We start from the raw sequence: 24925 nt of genomic DNA on the forward strand, positions 1-24925 counted from the left end.
TCACTTTGGCCTTTTTTAAGGTAGAAAGATTCTACTGCAACCAGCATAATCCCTACTAGTAAATTACATCATGGCTTCTGGCTGTAGCAGGAATGTTACATAGAGAAGTTAAACTATTTTTTTCTTTTTTTTTTAATATTTGCAATGTAGATGATCTCTTCTGACTGACTTCTATGGGTTGAAATAACATTCCAGCTTCAGTGAAAATGGATTTGATAGAGTCAATGTCAGCTAATTAGGCCTTTAGATGGTTATGGGATCATAGAGTCATTGCTTTATTTGTGGTAGATTCTCAAAAAAACAAACTGCATTCATAAGAAGGTCATAAACATTGTGACAGTTTATTATGACTGAATGCCAGCTGAAGGAACAGAAGAATGTTTTCTGCCCAAAAGAAAGACAAACTTCAGTACACACATGCACAAGTACCTGAGACACTTACCAAAAAAACCTAGAAGAAATAAAAGTTTTCAGCTAGATTTGTGACGTAGCGATACTTCATGTACTTGTCTGCTGACTGAGTACAACAGGAGAAGAAAGAAAACAAAAAACAGCAAACAAGCGGCAGTCCGTATCTTCCATGGCGCTTGGGAACACCTCCCTTTCTCTTTTGATTCATGGCTTTTTTTTGTGAATTGCTAAATGAAAACATTTTCAGTGTAACACTTGCATGGGTATGTAATTAAGATGACAGAGCCGCTGACTGGTTTTGCCAGCTGGAATTCAAGGTAAAGTCTATGTTGCAAAACAAAGTTAAGTGGGGCCCAATTCCACTTGGAAGAGTAAGGCACTTACCTTTTTACTCATACAGTTAGACACATGCCTAAGCTTAAACTTCTCCCTAGGACAGTGATCCAGCTAACATAGAATTAAGACTGACTCCCTGCTTTACTTTCAGAGAACACTGTATGTCCAATTGTACTGTACGGTCTGTATTTTCTAGCTGCTTTGGCGGTAAGTTCACCCTCAGTGAGAAGATAAGTGATCCTGCCTAACAGTTGAGTAGCTATGTTTTTACCAGTCCAACCACCATTCAGTTCAACCTTTGCTGACCTTTGTCACAGTGTAGTCGTATTAGCTTCAAAACAGATGCTTTGCCTCAGACAATAGCTGTCATTCAATAGTTGTCATAAGGTTTCAGCTGAGAAATAATGTGATTTATGTGAGGGGAGTCCCATAGTACCTTATATGTAGGTTTACTGTTTGTTTCATTTACTTTCTTAGTCCAGCACATTCTTTGTATCTGAGTGCATAGTAGACTTTCACTGGTTTAGGTCAGCAGCTTCCTCTGGCTGCAGTGAAGAAGATGTGGCAGGAAAAATGCTGCAGATCCATCCTCTGGAAGAAGGCTGAGGAAATCCCTTAGTTCCAGCTCCACTGCAACAACTGATAAAGTTTCTGCTCAGAGCAGGGGAGAAAATCTTGTTTAGGTATTTTGGCTTTAGAACAAAGAAATGAAAAATATTAACAACGTAATTACTAATTGAAGTAATCAAATTATCTAAATACTGCAACTGGAATGAAATTTGAGACACACCCATTTGGGAGCAAAAACAGCTATAGGAAATCTCAAAAGTAAACTGAAATTATGTCTTAGATTAAAACCATACCTCTATCTTGACTCATCAGCTCTACATGTGGCACTAAAGTTTAAGGAAGGCTGATCTAGTACTTCACATGTTTTGCATCAAATGCAAAGGAAGCCCTAGAAATCTATACCAGTACCCTAATTCAGTACTATGTGTAAAATGGGATGTTCTGCAAGCAGCTTCTCAGATGAAGCTGTTTAGCATTATGTTCTCAAGCCATTACAGCACAGTTACTGCATGAAAACAATGTTTCAAAAGAAAAAACTCTAGCACTAGAAACTAGAACTTTACAATAGAGCATGGCAACCTCTGCTGCACAATGCAACCCCGTATGCTGTTTTTCTGTCTTCAGACATTACATTGGCATTTTTTTTAAACATATGTGCTTTATTCAATCTTCTTATTCTGCCAAAACAAACACACGGGCCCCTCAGCTAAACACAGTATTACTGACTTCCTACAAACATGTAACAATAGGACTACATCAACTACCAGGGTTAGTTTCTCTACTTCTAGTAGTAACACCTTGTGTTTTTTTCAGTCTATGACCTAATCATCAATACACACTGAAACGCCCACTGGGTTATCAATAGTAGTCTGTTAGCTGTCATTGCTTAGAACCATATAGTCACTTAGCCTAGGAAAAAAAACAATTACCATCTATTAGTTCTATTCAGTAAGTTTTTTTAATGGTGTCCCCTCTTGACCTATATAGAAGCAATACGATTCCCACAATTTAACTGTTTTCAATACAAAATGAATGCCATGATTTTTCTATCAGGCAACACACTGCACATTGCAGAATCCTGTGCTAATGACTAGAAAGCCTGCTGAGCTGTATTAGCTTTAACCATAGAAAAAGGTCCCCTCTTTTTTCCAAATTATCACATCAGTAGTCCTTAGCCAAAACAGTATTTAGAATGTCAGATGACGTACAAAGGCTTCTGGAGTTGAGTTGCAAACAATTCATTTACCTTTCAGTGATGAAATAAGAACAGGGCAGTCATTTCCAGTAAGTCTGGTTCTCTTGCAAAGTTCAGGAAGCAGCTTGTTCCACCACACAGCCTGATCCACAAAAACCCACAGCAAAAGTGTAAATTAACAAGGACTGCAATTAAGAGTATGAAAGACCTGCTAAAAATACACTGAACTAAGCTCAGATGTGTACAGATAAAGGTAGGTTACGATGAACTCAATAATTAATTTGAAACGCAGTGGATTTGCACATGTTGCATTTTCAGTTTTCAGTGCGATCTTTTTATACTCGAAAATTCTTACACAGTGCCCCCTTGTGCCTCTATAGGTAAGAGCTTATGAGAGAAAACTTCACATAACTAGCAAGACTGATGCAGTCAGAAGATGAAGGTTTTCCCCTCCAAACAGCTCCATGCAAAGTGGTGAACAGCATTACTGTAAGAACACTGCTCTGCCTCCTGACCTAATCTACTTCCCACAGCTGCAGTAGTGAATGATGTTTCGTGTATAATTTTCATAAGAATGGAGAGAAGGGGAAGGGATTTCTTTCCTTCTTTTTTAAACGTGGCAACTCTTTTCTTCCATGTGTTCAGATTCAGTCCTGCAGCCTCACATTCAACTCTAACTAATGTGGAAACAATCAAAGGAACTATTTTCAGATCTGAATGAAAAGCACAAATCTGGTTTTGAACAGAGTTCTAGTACGTCCATCTGGTAGAGGACCACCTTTGCTGACTCCAGCCAGCAAAACTCTGTACAATTAATTGAGTAGCTGTGACAGGCAATGGGAGCAAACTCCTGTACTCCTGGAACACTGGAACAAAATCAGTTCCAAAATTAAAACTGTACAGAGGCCTAAGGGGAAAATGCAACATAAAGAACATAATCTTTCTACTAGTGCACCAGTACCATTCTCATGTTACAAGGTCAGACGATGTCACTAGAACACAGGAAGAACATATTGAAGTGTGATTTTATTTGAGGGACCATGTTCTCTTATCAGTTAGCTTACAACTAAAATTTCACATTATACAACACTGTCAAACAATTTAAAACACTGATTAGTGAGAAACTAGCTAGTTTTTCATTACAGTGGAAAAAGAACATATTACTCTCCCTTTTCTGAGGCACTCTGCCATCTGAAAAGACTATGCTTTAAATTTACTGGAATGAATGCAAGAAGTCACAGAACAAACTGGGAAAAAAAAATTCCGTTAAAATTAGTGGGGACTGAGTTATGGATTTTAAATAACAAGCAAGAGGTTCAAAGCAGCTTGCAATTTACTTTATCTGAAAGCTGGGCTATTTGATCCATCCAGAGTCCATCTGTACACAATAGCATTTTAGTTAGAAAAAAAACCGAACAAAAAATACTGAACAACTTTAACAAAAGTTGCTCACCCGATTGTCATCTTTCAGCTCATGCTGAGCATATAATACAGCTGCATCAGGACACCTTTCGAGAAGCTGGTCAATGGCTTCCTCATACTTGCCTAGACGGGTATTGCAGAGAACATGGATGGTGAGGCCGACGTTGCCAGCCTCTGTCAGAGGCTCCAAGACAGGCAGAGCAGAAGCTATATTGATTGACTGACTACATAAAAGAGACTGAAGAAAGAAGAAAAAGCGTTGTTTGGTTTTAAGACAAACTTTGCAAAAAACTGCGAACCACAACCTTAGAACAGCAGCCCTTACTTATCAGAATAATTTTGAAATAATATTTCCTTAAATAAATGTTACTGAAAACTGAGAAAGTAAGTTTAGAGTGGACTGCAAATGTAAATATCATTGTTATCGATATATCTCTTCAGTATTTTTTTCTTCCATCATTTCAATGGGCCTTTTAGTGCAACTTGGATAACCTGGGGGGGGAAGGAGAAGGGGAGTCCGCTAGAGAAAGTTGTTCATACATACATGAACATTTGCAGAATGGATCTAAGCTGTACACAGTAAGATTTAAGTGTTTCATACCTGTAGTTTTGAGATATCTTCATGGTAATCTTTATCAAATGGAGATCCCACGGACATTATGGAAGTTACCCATGGGAAAATCAACCCAAAATGATTACAGGAGTTTATCTATAGAAGAAAGCATCAAGTTGCAATAAAAGAAATATTTCTGTAAGTGACAGTTCCATGTGAAACCCACCACAAGTGAAGAAAACTTCTCTCTTAAATAGCATAATTTATAATAGCAGCTACTCCTTCTTCTGGTTCATACAATTTAGTAACAAATGAACTGAAACTTCTGTTTAATTCTGTATTTCAGATTTCCCATTCAGAATCCTTTAAAATGCATCAATCACACATTTTTCTCATTTAGTCAGCTTTGTAAAATTGCAAACACTCCACCTGACAAACTCTCATTGTTTCATTTTAGCCCTTATTTCTCTCCAGAACTGAGATTTCCTGTTGGGAGTCTATTTGCAAAGGTCCCCAAAGAGCAGGACTCCCCAGAGCCAGCAATATGTATTTGGTAACTGCACACTACCTTATTTGCTTTCAGTATTTGGTAACTGCACACTACCTTATTTGCTTTCAGTCTTGCTTCTTTTAGGAGATAAACTGCCCAGAATTAAAATACTAAGGATAGTATTTTGCTAGGTTTTGGAGGCACAATGCAGTCATAAAACTTCCTCTGAGTGGTATACTTACCAGATCCTCTGTTGTTTTCAATGGCTTAGTGTCAGGAAGTTGCTTCTTTGATATTCTCCAAACATACTGAGAAGTAACTCTCAACAAAAGCTCCTGAAGTATTTCTTCCTGGGAGCACACTACAAGAAGAGCTTCCCAGAAATCCACCAAGAGCTGAGGAATAGTGTTTTCACTGTTACCACACAACATCTAAAAGCAAAAACGTTAGAAGACAGCAAGTTAGCAGAGACTGTGGTAATTATTAATAGCAGAAGTTAGACGAGACAGGAGGAACAGTTTTTCACTTTTACTGGAAGCAGAATTTTGGTTCCTTTTTTGTCTTGACGCACTTCTAATGGATGTGTTTCCGCATACTACAGCTGTAAGCAAAGTAAAAAGTTCATGGAATGATTTTAAAGTAATGAACTCTAAACAATAGATTTGATTTCTTCTTCAAGATTTACTCCACTGCCAGAAATGTCAGCACACTGTCAGCAAGTATTGACAGACTGCTAATCTGGAGGATTTTATATATGCCAATAGCCAAGCAGGTGTCTTCGAAAGAAGAAGCTAAAGGCCATCATAAGAGATGCTGTTTAGCTCAGTTGGGTATAATGGTAGGACCCACAAGGGAGATGCTTTAATGTCTGGTGTGTGTGAGCGAAAAGGACTTTTACTTGGTTTCCAACTGACTTTAAACAACACCACTTGTTTTAATTTGAGTTTCATGACTTGGTATTTCTGATACAGGTCTTTCACAGTAACAGATACAAGACTGCAACATACCTACATTGAAGAATACATGGTTTTAATCCAAACAATGTTGTTCATTGTAGAGAAAATAAAAAAGGTTTGTCTATTCCCAATCTAAATAAAGAAAACTTCAGTGACACCAGAAAAACTATTCTATTTATCTTTCTTCTCATAAACTGCAGAGACACACTCTTTATACAGGATGTTCTTTATACAGAACATCAGAACATTATATACCTTCATATATTAGTCTGATTCTTTAGTATTACATTTCAATCCTAATGATTTCTTCAAAAGGACCTTATGGAAGTGACTTATCTAAATTCTGTTAAATTTCAGTAGCCTTAGGAAGCCCAATTACTAGGAAGTCATTGAAAGATCTCTGAGATCAGGGTATTCTCAATTCAAATGACAGGGTCAAAACAAAGAACTTAATGGAATTTTTTTTTTGCTAGATTTAATCAGTACTTCTTTCCAGAAGGTCCAGTTTCTGACTCTGTAGTCATCTATCATGACTGGAATATATCCAAACCTCATCTCCCTCTTTCTGAAGAAATGCTGAAATGTGAGTGAAGGAGTAACCAAGGCTGCTTTGCTTACCCATAACAACATCACTATGAGAAAAACAGAAGCAAAAAATTATCGCAGGCCAACCTTGAAAAAGGTATCTGCTTCTTCCAGTTCAATTTTACTGTTCTCATGTAAAGCCACCGTGGCAGCCACCAGTAAACCAGGCTGCATCTCCTTTAGGTGAACAGCAAACTCAGTTGGAATAACAATTCCTTCCTTATGCTGTCTCAAGAGTTTTGGTTGCCCAATGAAGCCACAAGCCAGTATTGTCTGCAAACATAGTCAGATATAAATCAGGTAAAGAATTCAATACACATATGATTCAACTCAGCAAACTCGGTATTTCCTCAGGCAGGGAAGTTTAGACAGATGAAATGAAGGAAAGTCAGGTGAAGGAAATAAATCCTTTCTACAATTTACAGAATAGCTCTCCAGAGACCGAGCTCCAAACGGTGTGCCAGAGCAGTAAGTCCTGAGCAACAGGCCACTTGCCTGAACACTGAAAGTAATACACTGTTGAAATCTGAAGTTACTGTGCATATAAGAAAGACAGACCACCATGAAATCCAAGACATTCAATACACACGGTATTTTGAAAAATCACTGGCTGAAATTTCAATAGACTACTTTGCTAAAGTATGATTTTTTTATTTTTAAAATACCCCTGGAACAACGATCAAAATGTTCTGCACTATGTGCAACAGTAAGTTGTTTCTGAATATCTGAGTGCTTTTGAAGGTAAGCATGACAAGATACTATTTCCACTTTAAAGACAGTGGGGACATGATACCTAAGCAGATTAAATTAATTACACAGGAAATATAAGGCAGACGTAGGAGGAAAATTCAGATTTCACCCCACTATGCACACAATCTTTCTGAAAGTGTTATTTTTTCTACTTTGCAACAAAATGCTTTTAAAAGGTGAGTGCAATAGAACATTTTTTTAATAGGTCTGATTAAAAAGAAAAAACCAAAAAACTCAACACCAAAACCCCCGCCACCTTATTCTCTAAATAATGTCCATGCAGTGGAATGTGTATGTTTGCTCACAGCATGGCAACTTCACTTGATGGTGCTGCAAATGGTTAGAAAGCAGGTGGTGCTGAATATCATTGTTGAAGCAGCTCTCCACAGCTCCCACCTTGCAATTCAAAACCTGCTGATTTTGAAAGCTCTCCAGGACTTCTCCTACCGAAGCATGATATCTAACTTTGGAACAGCTATCAGTTTATTTTAAAGGTTTTTACACCTCCAGTATCTCACTCTCAGAAAGAGTCCATATTTCAAGCTCTGTCACCTTTAAATATTCAACAGTCCTGATCAACCTTAACAAGAAGCAATTTACAAAGTGGTCTCAGCCTAAAACCACATGTGAACATCTATGGCAGAGACTGCTTCACTAACGTTTTTCCCCCATTGATGTGGAATTCTTACTTTGATAGCACTGAAGTAGGTTGTGATCTGACCTTGATAAGGGTTAAGTGCTTTGATTCCACATAAGATGGGAAATTGTATACAGAAAGTTTAGTTTGTGTGCAGCATGGACATTCTGCTTCAAGAGCAATTTTATAAGGGCTGTTTGCATTCAGGTGGTGTTTTCATGGGCATATCACATATTAACTACAGGTGGAGGGGTGTAAAAATGCTACTGTACAACCCTGCCATATTGCTGAAGAGCACTGGCTCTGCAAAGCTTGTTACACCTCAGTAAACAGCACTTTATTTATCATGAAATAACAGCTTCAAAACTTTTGCTTCTTTGGTAAGGCCTTGCCAAGGTAAGACTACCCTACCTGCCGGGTAAACAGTACAGTTCCAGTGTATGCCAGCCCTCGACCCTGCTGTTATTGCAGACATTTAGTGGAGCCTATGCAGCATATCGGGAGGAAAAGGAGTGACTGAAAGTTTCTTTTAGCGTAAAATACAACTACAAGCCAAACCTACTGACTTGGGCTTTGCAAAGCATGAATAGCTCATGCTTTCAGCATACTTTACCTCCTTATAGGAGTCCATCTCATGTTCATACATCGTCAGGTCTCCCATTTTCAGAGCCATGAAAGCCTTAGTAAGTGTCAGGACCACTGATGGCATAATCTTCTCTACTTTCTGAAGATACTTTACAGCTGTCAAAGGACATACGTTTCTCATGCAGGGGCTGCAGAGGATATGAGGCAGCTGCACAGGGTCAGCAAGACAGAATATTTGGAGAACTTTATTTGCTGATTCCTATTAAAATAAAAGCCATTTGACAGTTTAGACCTTTCCAGATATACAGTCTTCTATGGCATATGAAAGTATTGCGGGTTTTGGGGGGGTTGTTGTTTTTTTTATACAAAACAGACAAGTACAGCTTAGCTATCAAAACACAGTGCCTTTCCTGCCTCTTTCCTCCCCACTGGTAAAAGCAAAGGATCTCTAACTGGCAGTGATTCAACCCATATTCTGGGGTGCTACGAGAACATCCACCACCACAGTGAATTGGTTTTACCAACTTGTACAACTTGGCAATGTTCAAAGAAACAGTTTCTTTTGTTACAGAAATGGGACATGAAAGAAATTTGAGGCAGAGCTTTCCTAAAAGGGAATTGTCTCTGTCTGCAAGTGGGAACCAAACCATTAGCAACATGCATCATCACAGCCAAACCCATAATATGTTGCTTGAAAGCAGCCCAAAGCATCACAGGTGCTGCTTGCTATTTTGTCAACAAAAATGGGAAAATAAAAACCATGTGAAAAAGAACAACTGTAAAACAAAATAAGCAGCTCAGCATTTTCAAAGGGAATTTAATTAAAATTTGATACGCAGTTCTTAAAATCGGAACTAAATCAACAGATTAACAAAAAAATTTTTCTACCTTACTTAATTCTTCATGTAAGTCTTCATTAAGAGAGTGAGTTAAGTAAAATATAAATCCTCTTTCATATGTCTGTATTTCATCACCTTCTGAAACTAGTCTCTTTAAAACTTCGGTCATGGATAAGCCTGACATTCTGTAGTATGGCAAAGCAAGGTGGTAATCCTTTGTGTCAAACCTGAAGGCAACAGAGAGGAAGAAAAAAAAGAACAAAACAAGTAAGGGCAACACTTTTGCCATTACTGTTTTTAAGAATGAAAATAATACATCAAACAAAGCTGCAGACACACCAGTATCTGCAAATATATAGCTCATATTCAACATAATGTTGTACTCTGTGTTCAATGACATCAAAGACAACCAGATACTGAAGAGATGACTAGATTAAGCTGTTTTCGTAGAATGTAAAGATTTGTATTATATATGCAATACTAATGTAAAACAGCAAAGAATGATGCATTTTCATTTTAAGGTTACATTATTGGAAACAAAAGCTCACCTATATCACTGTGACATCTAAAACATACCTGCTGTAGCAGTCTCCTAAGAAGGCACAACTTTCTCTGAATGCTCTTAGAAGTTCTTCTTTCTCATCTGATTTAAGGAAACTAGGGTCCATTATAGCTGCTCTGACCAGTAAGTGAGCCTCGCTTAGAAGATGGATGCAACTTTCAGTTTTTACATTTTCGTAAGTTCTACTATAATCTACCTAGAACAGACACAGGATACACTTAGGCTGCTGGCAAAAATTAAGAATATACAGGAACAATTCTAATGAGGGCAGGAGCCATTTGAAATAGGATTATGGGCTATTCATGGTAAATATATTATGTTATATTCAGCAATTACATGCATCAGAGATTAATTTAAACAGCACTTATTTTTAGTCACCAAACAACAAAAGCAGGAGTTGGGCAATACCATTTCTCTGTAAAGCTGAATGGTTGAAACAGTGTTTATAATATATAAATTCCAGCCACGCTCTGACTCAGAATTTGTTCTGGATTTGATGCTGTCAGCCTTTCTGGAACTAGAGAGAAGGAAAAGAGTTGAGTTGTCAGTGTCCAAACAAACACTATGCAGAAAAAAAACCCCACTCACTTGATAATCTAAATGCATAAATAGGTATGTTTGCAGGTTAGTAAATGCTTGAGAGTCAAGTTGTGAATTTAAGTCATAATGGCTAATAACAAAACAGGGATAGGCATGTTCATACACCAGGTACATCATCAAAAAAACTATCTACTACATCTTCTCCTGGGCTTAACGCCAGGTAGTATCAGATACTTATATGAAGTTAAGTAATTCAAATTATCTAAGATGTTTACTTATTTTCTGTAAGGACTTACTGCACGTCTGCCCCTGCAGCTCTATTAAAGTGTTTGCCAAGACATGGCATAAAAAAATATTTGAATGCTTTTCCTGTAATGCCCTAAGGTTAAAACACTGTAGGAAAACACAGGCTCCTTTTGTTCTGTTTTTTGGGGTTTTGCTTTTGTTTTAACTCTTCTGGGATATTTACATCTTTATTTTCAAATGACAGTCTTAAGTGGACTAATGTTTGTTCAACTTCTGTTCTTTACAGAAGGCAAAAAGCGTATCTTCCTCAAATGCCAACTATAATTTTCGAAACAGCACAACTGGCAGAATAAACTGTGCTTTATAGACAGAAAACTCCAGTATTTTGAATCACCATTCTCCTTGATGGGATAATCCTCATCTTCTCCTGAATAATGTCTGTCCTAGACTTTAAGAAATACTGGTTCAAATAACTCTTCAATTAACTATACCCGTCCTACTTTTGTTAATGAACTTGAACTGATTTTAATAAATGTGATTGCAGAATAGCTGTTTTAGAATAGCTGTTTAGCTGTTTTATGAAAAGCCCTCAAAAAAGAATGGGAGTAGCAGTTCTCATGGAAGTAGATAAAAAGTCACAAATGCCTCTAGCTACATACATGCTACAAGAGTATCTTGGGCCCAAGTCTGATCCTTCTTTTGTCATGGATTACTATAGTGATGTTCATAACTTTTCTTGGGAAGAACCCTTAGCCAAATGTAAGACATTTTCATTTTGTGCTACAATGCATTTCGTTAGCCTGTAGCTTCGGTACTCCCACATATTTTTGTTTCTCAAGATAAATATTTTTTCTTCTCAGTAGCAGATATGTTCTTAGTAATGTCATTTTAACATTCCTTATGAAAGTTAAGTTTTTTACAATCTTGAGTAACTTATTTTGTTATTTCAACCATTTGTGACCCTACCCTCATTTATTCTATGTCAGTTAATAACAGCAGAATTGAAAAAAATAAGTGCTTGATTTCTGTTCTCATGCACTAACTAGGGAATTATTTCCAAACAGTTTTTCCACAGAGGAACCTCTCTTCAACTCCAACACCCATAAATTCAGCACTGTAAGCAGAGCTATAAATATCATCCCCCAAAAGACACAAATCCTTACAGCATCCTTCTTGTAGGCTTTCTTCTTTCAGTAATATCTTCTGTGTCCGCCTTAGTCAAAAGAATTATATGGTTTTTGAAATGACAGATAGCTCTTGGTCCTATAAAAAGCTGCATTCTTAATGTGCAGACATCCAGTGTGACAGGTGGACAAGCCTATAAAGGAAAGTGATTGTTTTATAATTTCAGTTAGTAAGTACTTTGAGTCTTTAAATAAAAGAGAAAAAAATGTAACCTTTGTTCAATGATCTGACACTAAAAACATTCACTGGCTTTCCTAACTTTGAGTGCCTCACTTAAGCAAGAATAAAAATACTCATAAAACTACGACATAAATCATTTAACAATATTAATTTTGGATGTTATTTGATTGGTTCAGCCAACAGAAGCTAACAGGATTTCAGAAGGAAACATAAGGAAACTAAGTGCCATACTACTACCCCCATTCTTTTAGCGAGATAACAAGAGGTTCACCTTCACGGTCGTATCAATATATGGATCCTCATCGCGAGCTGCTGCTGCACTGCACCGCACTGTGAAACACTGCAGGTTCTCACTAGAAGGAAAGAAGAAACCACAATAATGAAGGAAAAAAATGAAGACTTGCAAAAATCAAGTAGCCAAGACTACAGAGAATCACATCTTTTTCCTTGATTGAAATGGGCCTTGAAGCCTAAGCAGGAGGGCATGCTGCACTATCACATGAACCTACCCAGAGAGTTCCAGGAGGCTATGAAGGATGTATGGGGGCAGGGGGGAAGGCAGCAGCATAGAGAAACGCAGTCATACTGTCAGCAAAATCATAAACATAGTACCTTGTAATGATGTGCAGGAACTGTGGAGTGAGAACTGCCTGCTCTGACTTCTCTGAATATTGGTAAGTAGAAATCAGTTCTACTAACTTCCCAACAGAGTAGAGATATCCAACATGAGGTAAAGAGAAAAAGCAAAAGAGACTCAGTAGTTCTCTCTTGTTCTCAGTTTCCTCATGGGCTGTCACAGAACTTCCTAGATGTAACAATAAGAAAGGCATTTTATGTACCTCATAAATCAAAACCTGGCAATTCCTTTGCAAGCCTGATGCCTAAAAGATACTATCAAACCTGCCCAGGTTGCAGACTGGTTTTGTTAGTAGCTAGTGAAGAGAAAAAGAACTATACGAAGATCAGTGTACAGGTTGGATCAGAGCACAGGTCAAAAATTTGTACATCATGTTATCTCATTTGGAGGCATTTTCAACAGAAGTGTGGATACACCACTGAGTGAAGAAATTCTATAGATGTAACAGCATCCGAGAGTCCTGGCAGATTCATCACAACTAAGCATGCACAGATTGAATGATCAGACTGATCTTAAACAACTACTTGTGTGCTGGAATGAATGCTCATCCAGACCTGCAGCTGCAGTGCACCAAAATACAGGTCCTCACTTAAGGGAAAGAAAGGCTGGGAATGGCAGAATTTCTTTATTAAGCCACTTCGGCAGGTAAAGGCTGTGTTCAGATTCTACGGACCTTCTTGTCAAAGAGTGTAAATCACAAGAGAACATAAGATAGCTGGAGTTAAATGGCAAGTAGCTCATTCTCTTGAGTCAGCTGCAACTTAAATGAGGCTTTGCTACTCAGCAGACAGACACCAACCACAAACTGGGTGAGCAGTCAGTAAAGCTGATTGATAACATACATCACTAAATTTTTCCACAGGTCTGTGGGGCTTGAGCTAGTGTGTATTAGTGAACCCCTAAAATCTGCATTCATCCCTTGCAGTTTTAATTAAAGCCTGGCAGAAAGGTAACCTGTATCTTAATGATTATTAAGGTTTACTACTCTGATATCCACTGTTGTCTAATGAGAGGCAGCCTAGTATCTTATAACACTGAGGATAATTTTATTAATGCAATGTAAAGAGTGACTGTTTTGTGATGTAAAATTAATCAGTAGAGAACTGATAAAAGCTGATTTAGTCTTCCTCTTTTGGTGTAGTGAATTGATATTTTAGTTCAAGGTTTATGCAGAACTCGGAGAAACTTGAAAGACTTGTTAATAGAAACTCAGTTTAAATCATCGAAAAGAGAGGAAATACCTTAATTTAAATACAAATTATACAGAAACAGTGTACAAAACAGAATATACAAAGAAACTCCTTCCTTTCCCAGGTTTCCTGTGACATAGGCCATAATGCATCCATGCATATCCATATACCTGTCTGGTATACAGGAAGCAGCTGAACAGAGTGCAACTTCGTCTCTTCACAAAACCCAAAAGGCGACTGGTCAGGTGTAAAACGTCTAGAGAAAAAAATCCAAAACAATAACATGCGACCTCAGTGAGAAATTATTATGAGCTACTTTGGACAAGTAAACAGCACTACCTATAATAGGCATAGCTAATGTTTTAATACTCAACAACGTGCACTCCTTAATTGGTATGGCAAAGCCAAAAAGCATGTGGCACAGCTAGAGACAACTCTCGAGTTCTTGCAACCAAAAATCCTCTTTCTTTGCTTGTCTACAAGACATGTCAAAGTTTGGGGTCACTGGATGACATGTTGCAATTGATTTGAACCTTAATTTAACCTTTTATTTCCCCTCTCTCTTTATTCAGCTGAGCTATATGTAACACAGTGCCACCTCCAATCCTATTTTTCTTTCCTACTATGTGCCATCCTTTTTCCTGCTTCGCTTTGGAATTCACTGCTGGGCTGTGACATCAATTCTTCCTCAGTTTTGGATAAAGGTATAATGGGCTTTCTTTGGTATCACATTATTTCCTCAGTGCAAATAAACCCCAATCCTTACAAAAACCCCAGAAGTCAAAATACCAGGATTTTTCTTTCAACATGACATAAGCCACAGCTCATTCTGGTTTCTTGTAGTGAATTAACCCATAAAGGGGAAAATATATTTGTAATACCTGAAAAGCAGATACTGCACTTGAAAGTGCTTTGTGTCTTCTGTAGGTAACCCTGTGGATTCCAGTGTGACGGGTATTTCACATAGCTTACTTTCTTCCCCAAGCAGTTCCACTGGCTTCTGACATACGATGAACTCATCTAATTCAAGCTGCAAAGTATGTGTTGAAGGGCCTTCACTTTTTACACCTTAAGAATGAAAATGCTGTATTAATTGTTCAAACCATTCCATTTAGCAGTAAGAAAATTATACAACACAGTATCAATTAAATACTCCAGTTACAGCTACCTAGCTAGCATTGGCTTCCTCAAACCACGAAATTTTGAAAACAGCTATGCTAGAAGATGAGAACAATACAACAGTCTGAATACCTAAGAGTCAAGATTTCTGAAAGAACAGGTAAACTGTTCGTTATAAGGCAAGTCCAAGGCAACCTGTGCTGCAAATGGCTGGCCACCAAAAAATGTGATTTGATTGGAGGTTTTAAGAAGGAAAAGGCAGCTATGAGAGAAAGTTTTGTTACCTTAAACTCACTTAAGTTCTGGAAAGCAAATCCCAACAGCACTCAGAAAGTAATCTGAACTTTTCTATTTAGTTTTTAGTAATAAAAAGAACTAGAGGCAGGATGCCATTATCTGAGTTAAGATCCATCTTCACTCAATGAAGAACATTCCATTTTATATTTTCCCTATCTGACAAGTCTCATTTACCTTTAAATTTTTTCTAGGTACAGTTTCCATTTCTAAAAGACCATCCTTTTCTGTTTTAAATTCCTTCAATTATAAATGAAGGATTTTCCTAAGGTTTGTTGGTGTTTACCTGATACTTCTGGAAAGGTAGGAATTGATTTCTTGCAGTATGCGGGAATGAAACCTACTGAGTAAACCTATTTCTGGGATTTCTAAGATTCTAAGGCAAGCCCCTGAATAAGGCAAAGGACTGAAAAAGGAGAATTTGCTGACACCTTTTTTATGCAGGTTCTGAGCCTATGCAAAAGTGCACATGCATTGTCACAGAAGCATTCTTAAATGTGCAAGCTGGTATGCGTGGTCCATTTCAAGGTTCATGAGATGCTTCTTCCATTTGGCCTCCCACTTGTCCCTTAGAAGAGACACAGTTATTTGGGCAGTGACACTGATGGAATAATTTTTCTGAACATAATACACTGAACTACTACCACTTTGATTTGGCCCATGGTGGCACCCCAAAACAGAGACCTAATTCTATGTCTGTAGAGGTTGCACTATCCTGAACGTGTCTGCAGAATGATGGCATATTTGTTTGAAGTGTTACCTCCAAGTGCAGTGGTACAACTTTTCATGCACGAGAATATTCAGCTGACAATCCTAAGATGATCTGGAAATATTTTCTGAAGGGCAATGACCTTGTTTGAGCCTACTTTTGAGAATAACAGGAATCAGTTAGCAGATTCTTCGAAATAAAAAAATTGTAATTTCTGTACTTACCTTCATCCACAGGCTTTTCTAGTGTATTAACTCTATGTGCACATTGCTCTGCCCTGTCTGCGCTTTGCTGGACCAGTTCCAGTTTCAGGATCAGAACATCCAGCTCTGTTGTTACGGCTATATGTCTGGCACAAAATGCAACTTCAGCAGGAATGAGATTATCAATGTGTAAAATTAAGGAGCGTTCAAAGTCTAACACAGTCAAATTCTGGTTTATGACCAGATATTTCAAACAGAAGATGACTAGTTTATTTTTGCAGCCCACAAGAAGATCTCCATTTACAGGACAACATGAAATGCACAGTGGAGGATCTGAAAGCGGCATTTCCACAACTGACATCTGTTCTTTTAAGGTTTCACTGTATGATTCTTCCATCTTGTGACCAACCATCCGAACACAAACACGAGAACTCCCTGCAGACATGCATCTCCAGTTCATATATGCTCTTAGGAAAGTTGCTTTGCCTTTTTCTTCAATTGTCACCAGATAGTCTCCTTAAAAGAAAGCAGCGGTACTGATATACCATTAAAGAATAGATGACACAGTTTTTGAGCTCTTTAACTGCTGTAGTACATTACAAAGAACATCTTAAATTCTCAACCTTTACATAAAATTTCAAAAACAGTTTTCACCAATTTTTCTCTAACAAAATCCAAAGTTTCTTTGCTGGGTGCAACGCACTTCACATACCATTCAGAAAAGGAGTTACAGATCTAGGTCCAGACTAACTCCCAAGGGATTCCACTTTATGACTGGTGATTGCAGACAAGGTGTGTGTCCCCCCGCCCAGAACATCCACTAACGAGAAAACGTTTTCTTCTCTAAAGGCCAGGGGAAGTCACAGGCTCAGGAAGAGCTGCGGGATCGGCCGCAGTGACCACCCGCCCCGTGCTCTGTGATCAAGAAAAAGCAAGGGCAGGAGCACAGACTCCAGCCGGGGCGGAGGAAGGCGGCAAAAAAAAGCAACGCACTGGCCAGACGCTCCCGGCCAGCCCGAGCGCCGCCGGCCCCTCGCACAGCTCCGGCACCACTCCGTGCCGCTGCAGCCGCCGGCCCCCAGCTTCCTGACCCGCGGCGGCCAGCCCGCTCCGACGAGAAGCGCCTGAACCCGGCCCGGGCGCCGAGGCAGCCGCCCCGGGGCGCGGCGGGCAGGGAGCGCGAGGGCCTCCTCCCGCGGTGCCGCCAGCCCGCTCCGACGAGAAGCGCCTGAACCCGGCCCGGGCGCCGAGGCAGCCGCCCCGGGGCGCGGCGGGCAGGGAGCGCGAGGGCCTCCTCCCGCGGTGCCGCCAGCCCGCGACGTGCCGCGGCGCATCCCGAGCGCCTCCGCTCGCCTCACCCCCCTCAGCGCCCCGGCACAGGCCGAGCGCCTCCGCTCGCCTCAACCCCCCTCAGCGCCCCGGCACAGGCCGAGCGCCTCCGCTCGCCTCAACCCCCCTCAGCGCCCCGGCACAGGCCGAGCGCCTCCGCTCGCCTCAACCCCCCTCAGCGCCCCGGCACAGGCCGAGCGCCTCCGCTCGCCTCAACCCCCCTCAGCGCCCCGGCACAGGCCGAGCGCCTCCGCTCGCCTCAACCCCCCTCAGCGCCCCGGCACAGGCCGAGCGCCTCCGCTCGCCTCAACCCCCCTCAGCGCCCCGGCACAGGCCGAGCGCCTCCGCTCGCCTCAACCCCCCTCAGCGCCCCGGCACAGGTCGAGCGCCTCCGCTCGCCTCAACCCCCCTCAGCGCCCCGGCACAGGTCGAGCGCCTCCGCTCGCCTCAACCCCCCTCAGCGCCCCGGCACAGGTCGAGCGGCTCCGCTCGCCTCACTCCCCTCAGCGCCCCCGCCCCGCCCCGGCCCGGCCCAGGCCGAACGCCTCCGCTCGCCCCCGCCCCGCCCGGCGGAGCGCGGAGGAGCCCGCTCCCCGCGGTCGAGCCCGACGCGCCCCAGCCTCCGCAGCCGCGAGCTCCCGGGCCCAGCAGCGAACGACACTGACCTGCCTGGCTGTGCGCCATGCGCAGCACGGGGCCCAGCGTGGCGAAGGAGCCCAGGGGCTCGCAGCGGCCCTGGTCGCGCACCGCGAACGCCTCGACCCTGCAGCTGGCCGCCGTGCTGGCCACGAACAGCACATCGCGGCCGCAGCAGAAGTGCGCCGGCTCCTGCTTGCAGGGCACGACTCGCTGCGACCCGAACGGGTGCAAGTTGTAGAGCTGCACCATGGTCCCCGAAAAACCCCGCCAGGCAGCGGGGCGAGCACCCGCGGGGCTGCGCTCGACGAAACAGGCCGCCGCGGTGGCCTACGCTTCCGCAGTGTGCACCGCCCGCCCCTCGGCGGGCCCGCGGCGACGTCGGCAGCCGCCGGCAGGGCGGTGCGCGCAGCGGCCGCCGCCGCCGCCGTCCGTCTGCGGGCGCGGGCCCGCGGCCTCCCCCTGGCGAGGCGGGGGGGGTCCGGCGGCGGCGGGGTGGTCTGCACCGCTAGCGGGCGCCTCGCCCTGTCGCGGGCTGCTGCTCACGAACGTCCGTGCGGCGGCGGCGTGACTTCATTGCTACCTTAGCGCTGCCGCGCTCCCTCTGTGATGGCGGAGCGCCTGGCGCCGTCGGCGCCTAGCAGCTCCGCGCACCGGGGGAGCTCCCGGGCGGGAGGCTGAGGCGGGAGTGGGAGCGGCGGCTCAGGAACGCAGGAGCCCGCTGCCGGGAGCCGCTGCCCGGGGCCGGGCGATGCTGGCGGCTGGGAACGCAGCCGGGAGCTGGGGCAGCGGCCGCCAGCGGCAGCGTGCCCAAGGCCTCAGCCTGCCGCGGCCCGGGACCCGGCAAAACCAGGCGCTTTGGGGTTGAAGTGCAGCAGTTCTTTCTTTAGAACGCCATAAACTGTGCAGACACAGTGTCCAGCTGCAAGTACTTCTGAAGATAGTTCACTCCTGGGTATCTTCAGCATCTGTAGCCCTTTTTCTCCCTCCTGTTTTTATAGAACATGTACAGAAGTAGAAAAGCAAACCCAAACCTACAAAAACCCAGAACAAACCCCTAGTTTTTTCTCCTTTTCAGGATTCAGGACTAAAGAAATTTAAGACAGTGGGTCAGCAATTTTTACCTGAGCTGAGCGCCCTACGATTTAACTGTTCCCAACTGTCTCTAAACCCATATTCATTTGAACATACTGTTAAAGGACAATTTTTTTTTACTAGGCCAATGTAGGAACATAAAAAATGACAATGCTCTTTTGAAGCAGGTGACAGATCTGCTCCCCCCCCCCCCCCTTTTATCTGAATCAAATGCAGGGGCATGTGCTGGTTGGAAAATTTTATTTTCCTCTGCATAATGTCACACCCCCCCCCCCTTTTTTTTTTAAAAAGTAGCAAATTTTATGTTGTTAGCAAGTAATGTGGTAGTAAGTGCGAGTTCTGTTCAAAAGTATAATGGCACTTAATGTCAGGTAAACTACTGGAGTACACTACTACTCAGTCAACTTTGGAGATTTTAACAGAAGCCTTCTGTGAAGCCAGCCTTACTGGGAAAACACCGTTAGGAAAGATTTGGTTCCTTTGTATTGTGTAGACAGGCTTGGAATAGCAACGGTGTTATTAGTACCTTAACAACCTGCAGTAGAAGCAGTTTCCTGCTTGTGAGAAACCAAAAATCAAAGAGAGTATGTCTGAGAACATGTTTGGATGACAGGAAAGCGCACGCAATTTCCTGATTTCTTCTATAATCTGCACATGACTAGATGCTACCAAAACCTGCAATCTCAAATGGTCCTCACTTAGTGAGTATACACATAAATAGTAAAGAAGAAAAAAAATAGAAGGTAGAACCTTTAAAACTTTATTTGAAAACAATCAAACAAGTGAACAGGGTTCTGCAAATCTTTTTTTTTTTTTTTTTTAAATAGGTTTTTCCAGACTTCAGTTTTCTAAATACTCATCTCCTTCTTCAGCCTCTGCTTCTACTGAGTCTACGCCGACTTCTTCATAATCTTTCTCAAGGGCAGCCAGATCTTCCCGGGCTTCAGAAAATTCTCCTTCCTCCATTCCTTCCCCAACATACCAATGCACAAAGGCACGCTTAGCATACATGAGATCAAATTTGTGGTCGAGGCGAGCCCATGCTTCAGCAATAGCGGTTGTATTACTCAGCATACACACAGCCCGCTGCACCTTTGCGAGGTCGCCGCCTGGCACCACAGTCGGAGGCTGGTAGTTAATGCCCACCTTCAACAAAACAAATGAAAACTTTCCTTATGAGTGCTAGGGCTTAAAGACTTACTTCTGTTCACAATTAAAAATCACCATGGTTACCAACAAATAAAATAGCTTACAGTTATTTTGCACTTCATCAAAATATTTAACGGGGACAGGACAACATTGTAGAATGACTGTTACCTCTGAATACTATACCATTCCTAATAATTCAAACATCAAGTACTTAAAAAGCTACATAAGTACCTTGAATCCAGTTGGGCACCAATCCACAAATTGAATGGTACGTTTGGTCTTGATAGTAGCAATAGCTGCATTGACGTCTTTGGGAACAACATCGCCTCGATACAACATGCAGCAGGCCATGTATTTGCCATGGCGCGGGTCACATTTTACCATCTGGTTGGCTGGTTCAAAACAAGCATTGGTGATTTCAGCCACAGATAACTGCTCATGATACGCTTTTTCAGCGGAGATGACAGGGGCATATGTGACCAGGGGGAAATGGATTCGTGGATATGGAACAAGGTTAGTTTGAAATTCTGTAAGATCTACATTGAGGGCACCATCAAAACGCAGTGAAGCTGTGATGGATGAAACAATTTGCCCAATTAATCGGTTTAAGTTGGTATAAGTAGGACGTTCAATGTCAAGGTTACGACGACATATATCATAAATGGCTTCATTATCTACCATGAAGGCACAGTCTGAATGCTCTAATGTTGTGTGGGTAGTTAGAATTGAGTTGTAAGGTTCCACTACAGCAGTGGAAACTTGTGGTGCTGGATAAATCGCAAACTCCAGTTTAGATTTTTTGCCGTAGTCAACAGAAAGCCTTTCCATGAGCAGAGATGCAAACCCTGAACCAGTGCCTCCTCCAAAACTATGAAAGATAAGGAAACCTTGCAGCCCTGTGCACAGATCAGCCTACAATGGGGTGGGAAAAAAGGGGGGGGGAAAAGTTATTATTTTGGAGAAAGCAGTATTTAAATAATCATTTAAAAGCATTTCTTTCTTATGTTAGTTTTAGATTGTTATGATAAAAAAACAGCACTCTTGAAAGGTGGCCTTCCTTTTTTCTTGCGTGTCTTTTACTCAAAAGTACTGGTGCCTCTGCACAACTATTAAGCATTAAAATACTCCTATTCAGAAAAAGTTGCTTTATCGTCTTTTATGCCATTTTAATACTACTGTAAGCAAGAGCAGCTGCGTGCCACTGTGACAAGTTACTATAAATTATAGCTGGGTTACAGCTTTAGAATCTGTTTATATTCCCATTTTAGCTTTCAGCAAGTATCAATTAGATGTTGAAAACTTGGGGTTTTTTTAATTTTAAATAGACAATCACTATTTCACTTCGAATCATATCATCCTACGTGAGTTTCTCACAATGCAATGTCAAGATAAAAAAAAAAAACTAGAGAAGGGATGAAAATTGCTAAGCATTCAACCAAAACCTGAGGTTCAGGGTACTAGAAATATTTTGCGTGACACATAACAGCATGATTCAAACTGAAAATAACAAACAAACAAAAAAGCGTAACAATGTTGTTACACTCGTTTAAGACTTTTATAGTATGTTTCTGAGGTACCCTTAAAATACTTTAAAATAATGGTATTTCAGACCCTAAAATGTTTTAAGTTTTACTGACTGAATTTTTACTTAACTGGGGCAGGGAGCAAGGAGATACAAGTTTTGTTTTGTTTTAAACAATCAACTATGCACAAAATTCTTAGGGAAAAAACATAGCAACCCATCGTTATAGATAGCTATAGAGCTGTTATCAATTATTTTAAATTCTGACTTGCAGCATGAATTCTTACCAGTTTGCGAATGCGGTCTAGCACTAGATCAACAATCTCTTTCCCAATAGTATAATGGCCTCTGGCATAATTATTGGCTGCGTCTTCTTTCCCAGTAATGAGCTGCTCAGGATGGAATAACTGCCTATATGTGCCTGTACGTACTTCATCTACAACAAAACAAAATACCACAACATAAATTTGATCTGTTCAGTTCTGTGTGTGCTGCCTAGTGACTACTCACCAAGTGCACATGTCAAAAGAGTGTGGACAGCATCCCTGATGATACGCAGCTTGTCTGACTAGCCTAAAAAGTTGGCACAACTTCAGCCCCTTTGTTTAGGGGAAAACATCAGGCACTCACAAAGCAGTATTTGTACCCACGAACACAGAGGTCACTCAGAAAACTACATGCAGGTACAGACAAGATTCCAGATCGCAATTAAACAAAACTCTGGATGGAGTGCAGCAGTCTAGAAAGATTATCCAGACCGTAAAAAAGTTCTATTGTTTTCCAAATGTTGTTACCCATAGACCATTATCTCATTTCTTTCAAATTACAATAACTTCAAATGTCAAAATGGCATCCAGACACACATCTTTTAAAAACTGTAGCGTTCTGAACGAACAAAAATGACCGTAGAGAATCACAGCGGATTTTCACTTTTACACTGAAGATCTTTGATGTTGGGTACATACCAACTACGGTTGGCTCTAGGTCCACAAACACTGCTCTGGGAACATGTTTACCAGCTCCTGTCTCACTGAAGAAAGTGTTAAATGAATCATCTCCACCTCCGACAGTTTTATCGCTAGGCATTTGACCATCAGGCTGGATCCCATGTTCAAGACAATACAATTCCCAACACGCATTGCCAATCTGAACACCAGCCTGACCAACGTGGATGGATATGCACTCACGCTGCAAATCAAAAACAGAACAATGATAATGAGATATGGAGCTACCTGTCTTCTAGATTTTACTCTCACAATAACTAGCTGTCTGTGGGTTGTATCTTTCCATGATCTTTCTCTGCTGCAGTATTCCCTGGTTGCTCTTGAGTGACAATTTAACTGATCAAATTGTCTGCCACTAGCAAGACTCTACTCACCTTAGTTGACCTGGGCTGACTTTGAGAATATTGGAAGATCTTAAAGACAACATAGTCTCTATCAACACATAGGGTGAATACAGATTCATCATCCCTTACCATGCTGCACATATATTATAGCTAATATTCTGCCTACTCTCTTTCTCACCTTCCTTTAGTTTTGGAAGACTTCTTTATAGAATATCCCCAAATTCCCTTGATTTTTTGCCAAATCATATACTGGGTAACTGTTGCAAGAATCCTTACCGCACAAGACCACCGAGCATTTTTTCCTTTATAAGCTTAGAGATATTTAGCCCCTGGCAATTCATACATATTGGAGTTCCTCTGTGAGATCATCCGAGAGTCCCAGTCGAATGTCATCTTCCCACTTTTAGCCAGTTCCTTTGATTCTAAGCAACTGTGCCATGTACATTTAATCTCTCCATACCTCAATTTTGTCTTAAACCCGAGACAGAAATAAGCTGTTTTTCTAGCCAACTGTTACAGCATATGTAGGAAAAAGGAGAGGTGGAAAAGAAACCGCAGGGTGCCTGGGCTGCTCTCTCCTGTTTTCTTGACAGCTTCCTCAAAACTTGTATCCTTGAGCCCATGTCTTAGTCCTCACCCCCGTGGTTCCGTCAGAAGCCTTTCACCAGCCAGACTAACTCTGGGCTTACTTCCACCTCCCTTCAGCCGACACCGCCTTCCCAACGCGTTCCCGTCCCGGCACCGCCACGCCGCTCCCGGAGCCGGCGCGAGAGGCCCCTCTCAACCACCGACCCCGCCCCTTCACCACCGCCCTGTCAAGGGCACGCGGTGCCACGCCGTTGGCTGCCGGCCACACCCCTCTCCTCCGATTGGCTGCGCGCAAGCCTCGACGGCTTCGCAGGCCGAGACGACCCCGAATCGGCGGAAGGACCCGAGGGCCCTCAGCGCGCTCTCTCCCGCCGCCTGCGGCCGGTTCCGTCTGCCCCTCACGGCTCCGCGCGGGCGGCGCCCACTACGAACAGGCTTCCCTCGCTTTTCTCCGTGCCCTGTCTTACTAGCTGCCAGCCAGTTTCCGTGCCTCGCCTCCCCTGAACTATTAACTCTTACACTCACTCATCCCTCTCCTCCTCCCCACTCCTTCTGCCTTCCTGCCACCGCGGGGACTTCGCGCAGAGACTGCCTGCCAGTCCCGCCGCGGCACGCGCAGCCGTAAACGCCCCCGGCCGCCGCCGCAGCAGCAGCGCTCCCAGACACCCTTCCTCCCCCCAGCCGCGAGGACCCCGCTCCCCACCATGACGCCGCGGTAAGCTGAGGAACTCCGGCCGCGCCGCGCCCGCCACCGCCCGCCGAGCAGCGCCAACCGCCGACGGCTAACCGCCTCGAGCCCCTCGCCCTCGCGTGCTGGCTCCCCATTGGCTGTTACCCGGGCGGTCTAGAGGCGAACGGAGACCGCCGATTAGTCGAGGGCGCTCTTCTCCCCACGTGGGACGATGATCGCCACACGCTCTCCTGAAAGCGCGCGAGCAGGGCTGCCTCCAGAGGGCGGGGCTTGAGCGGCACCGGGCCTGGGGGTGCGGCTACGGCGCGTCAGCTCGAGGCGGGAAACTGGGGTGTCGCGAGGCGCCTCGGGGAGCGCGTGTGGTGCCCTCTGC

At 42.7% G+C, this 24925-nt stretch overlaps 2 protein-coding genes across 4 annotated transcripts; both read right to left on the minus strand.

The window, feature by feature from the left end:
* Nucleotides 1–321: 321 nt before the first annotated feature.
* On the minus strand, nt 322–18411 carry HPS3 (HPS3 biogenesis of lysosomal organelles complex 2 subunit 1). Of its 3 annotated transcripts, XM_059822682.1 has the most exons (17): nt 18189–18411; nt 16216–16710; nt 14751–14922; nt 14040–14125; nt 12655–12847; nt 12314–12395; nt 11841–11995; nt 10300–10408; nt 9906–10087; nt 9379–9556; nt 8519–8749; nt 6606–6791; nt 5220–5408; nt 4536–4643; nt 3966–4172; nt 2564–2654; nt 322–1398 (listed from the first exon to the last, which is right to left on the minus strand). In XM_059822682.1, exons 1-17 carry the CDS (start codon nt 18409–18411, stop codon nt 1271–1273), a joined length of 3015 nt encoding a protein of 1004 aa, XP_059678665.1. In that variant the 3' UTR covers nt 322–1270. The 3 variants fall into 3 exon arrangements, with proteins under 3 accessions (XP_059678665.1, XP_059678666.1, XP_009805789.2); XM_059822683.1 differs by lacking the exon at nt 16216–16710; XM_009807487.2 differs by lacking the exon at nt 18189–18411 and having other exon boundaries at nt 14751–14937; nt 16216–17109.
* A 1683-nt stretch (nt 18412–20094) lies between these two features.
* Nucleotides 20095–23113, minus strand: LOC104252323 (tubulin alpha-3 chain). The gene is made up of 4 exons (XM_009821849.2): nt 22891–23113; nt 22213–22361; nt 20635–21315; nt 20095–20400 (listed from the first exon to the last, which is right to left on the minus strand). The coding sequence occupies exons 1-4, from the start codon at nt 23009–23011 to the stop codon at nt 20095–20097; spliced, it is 1257 nt and encodes a 418-aa protein (XP_009820151.1). The 5' UTR covers nt 23012–23113.
* Nucleotides 23114–24925: the final 1812 nt, after the last annotated feature.

The sequence above is a fragment of the Gavia stellata genome, chromosome 11, assembly GCF_030936135.1.
Source record: "Gavia stellata isolate bGavSte3 chromosome 11, bGavSte3.hap2, whole genome shotgun sequence".
Classification (NCBI taxonomy): domain Eukaryota; kingdom Metazoa; phylum Chordata; class Aves; order Gaviiformes; family Gaviidae; genus Gavia; species Gavia stellata.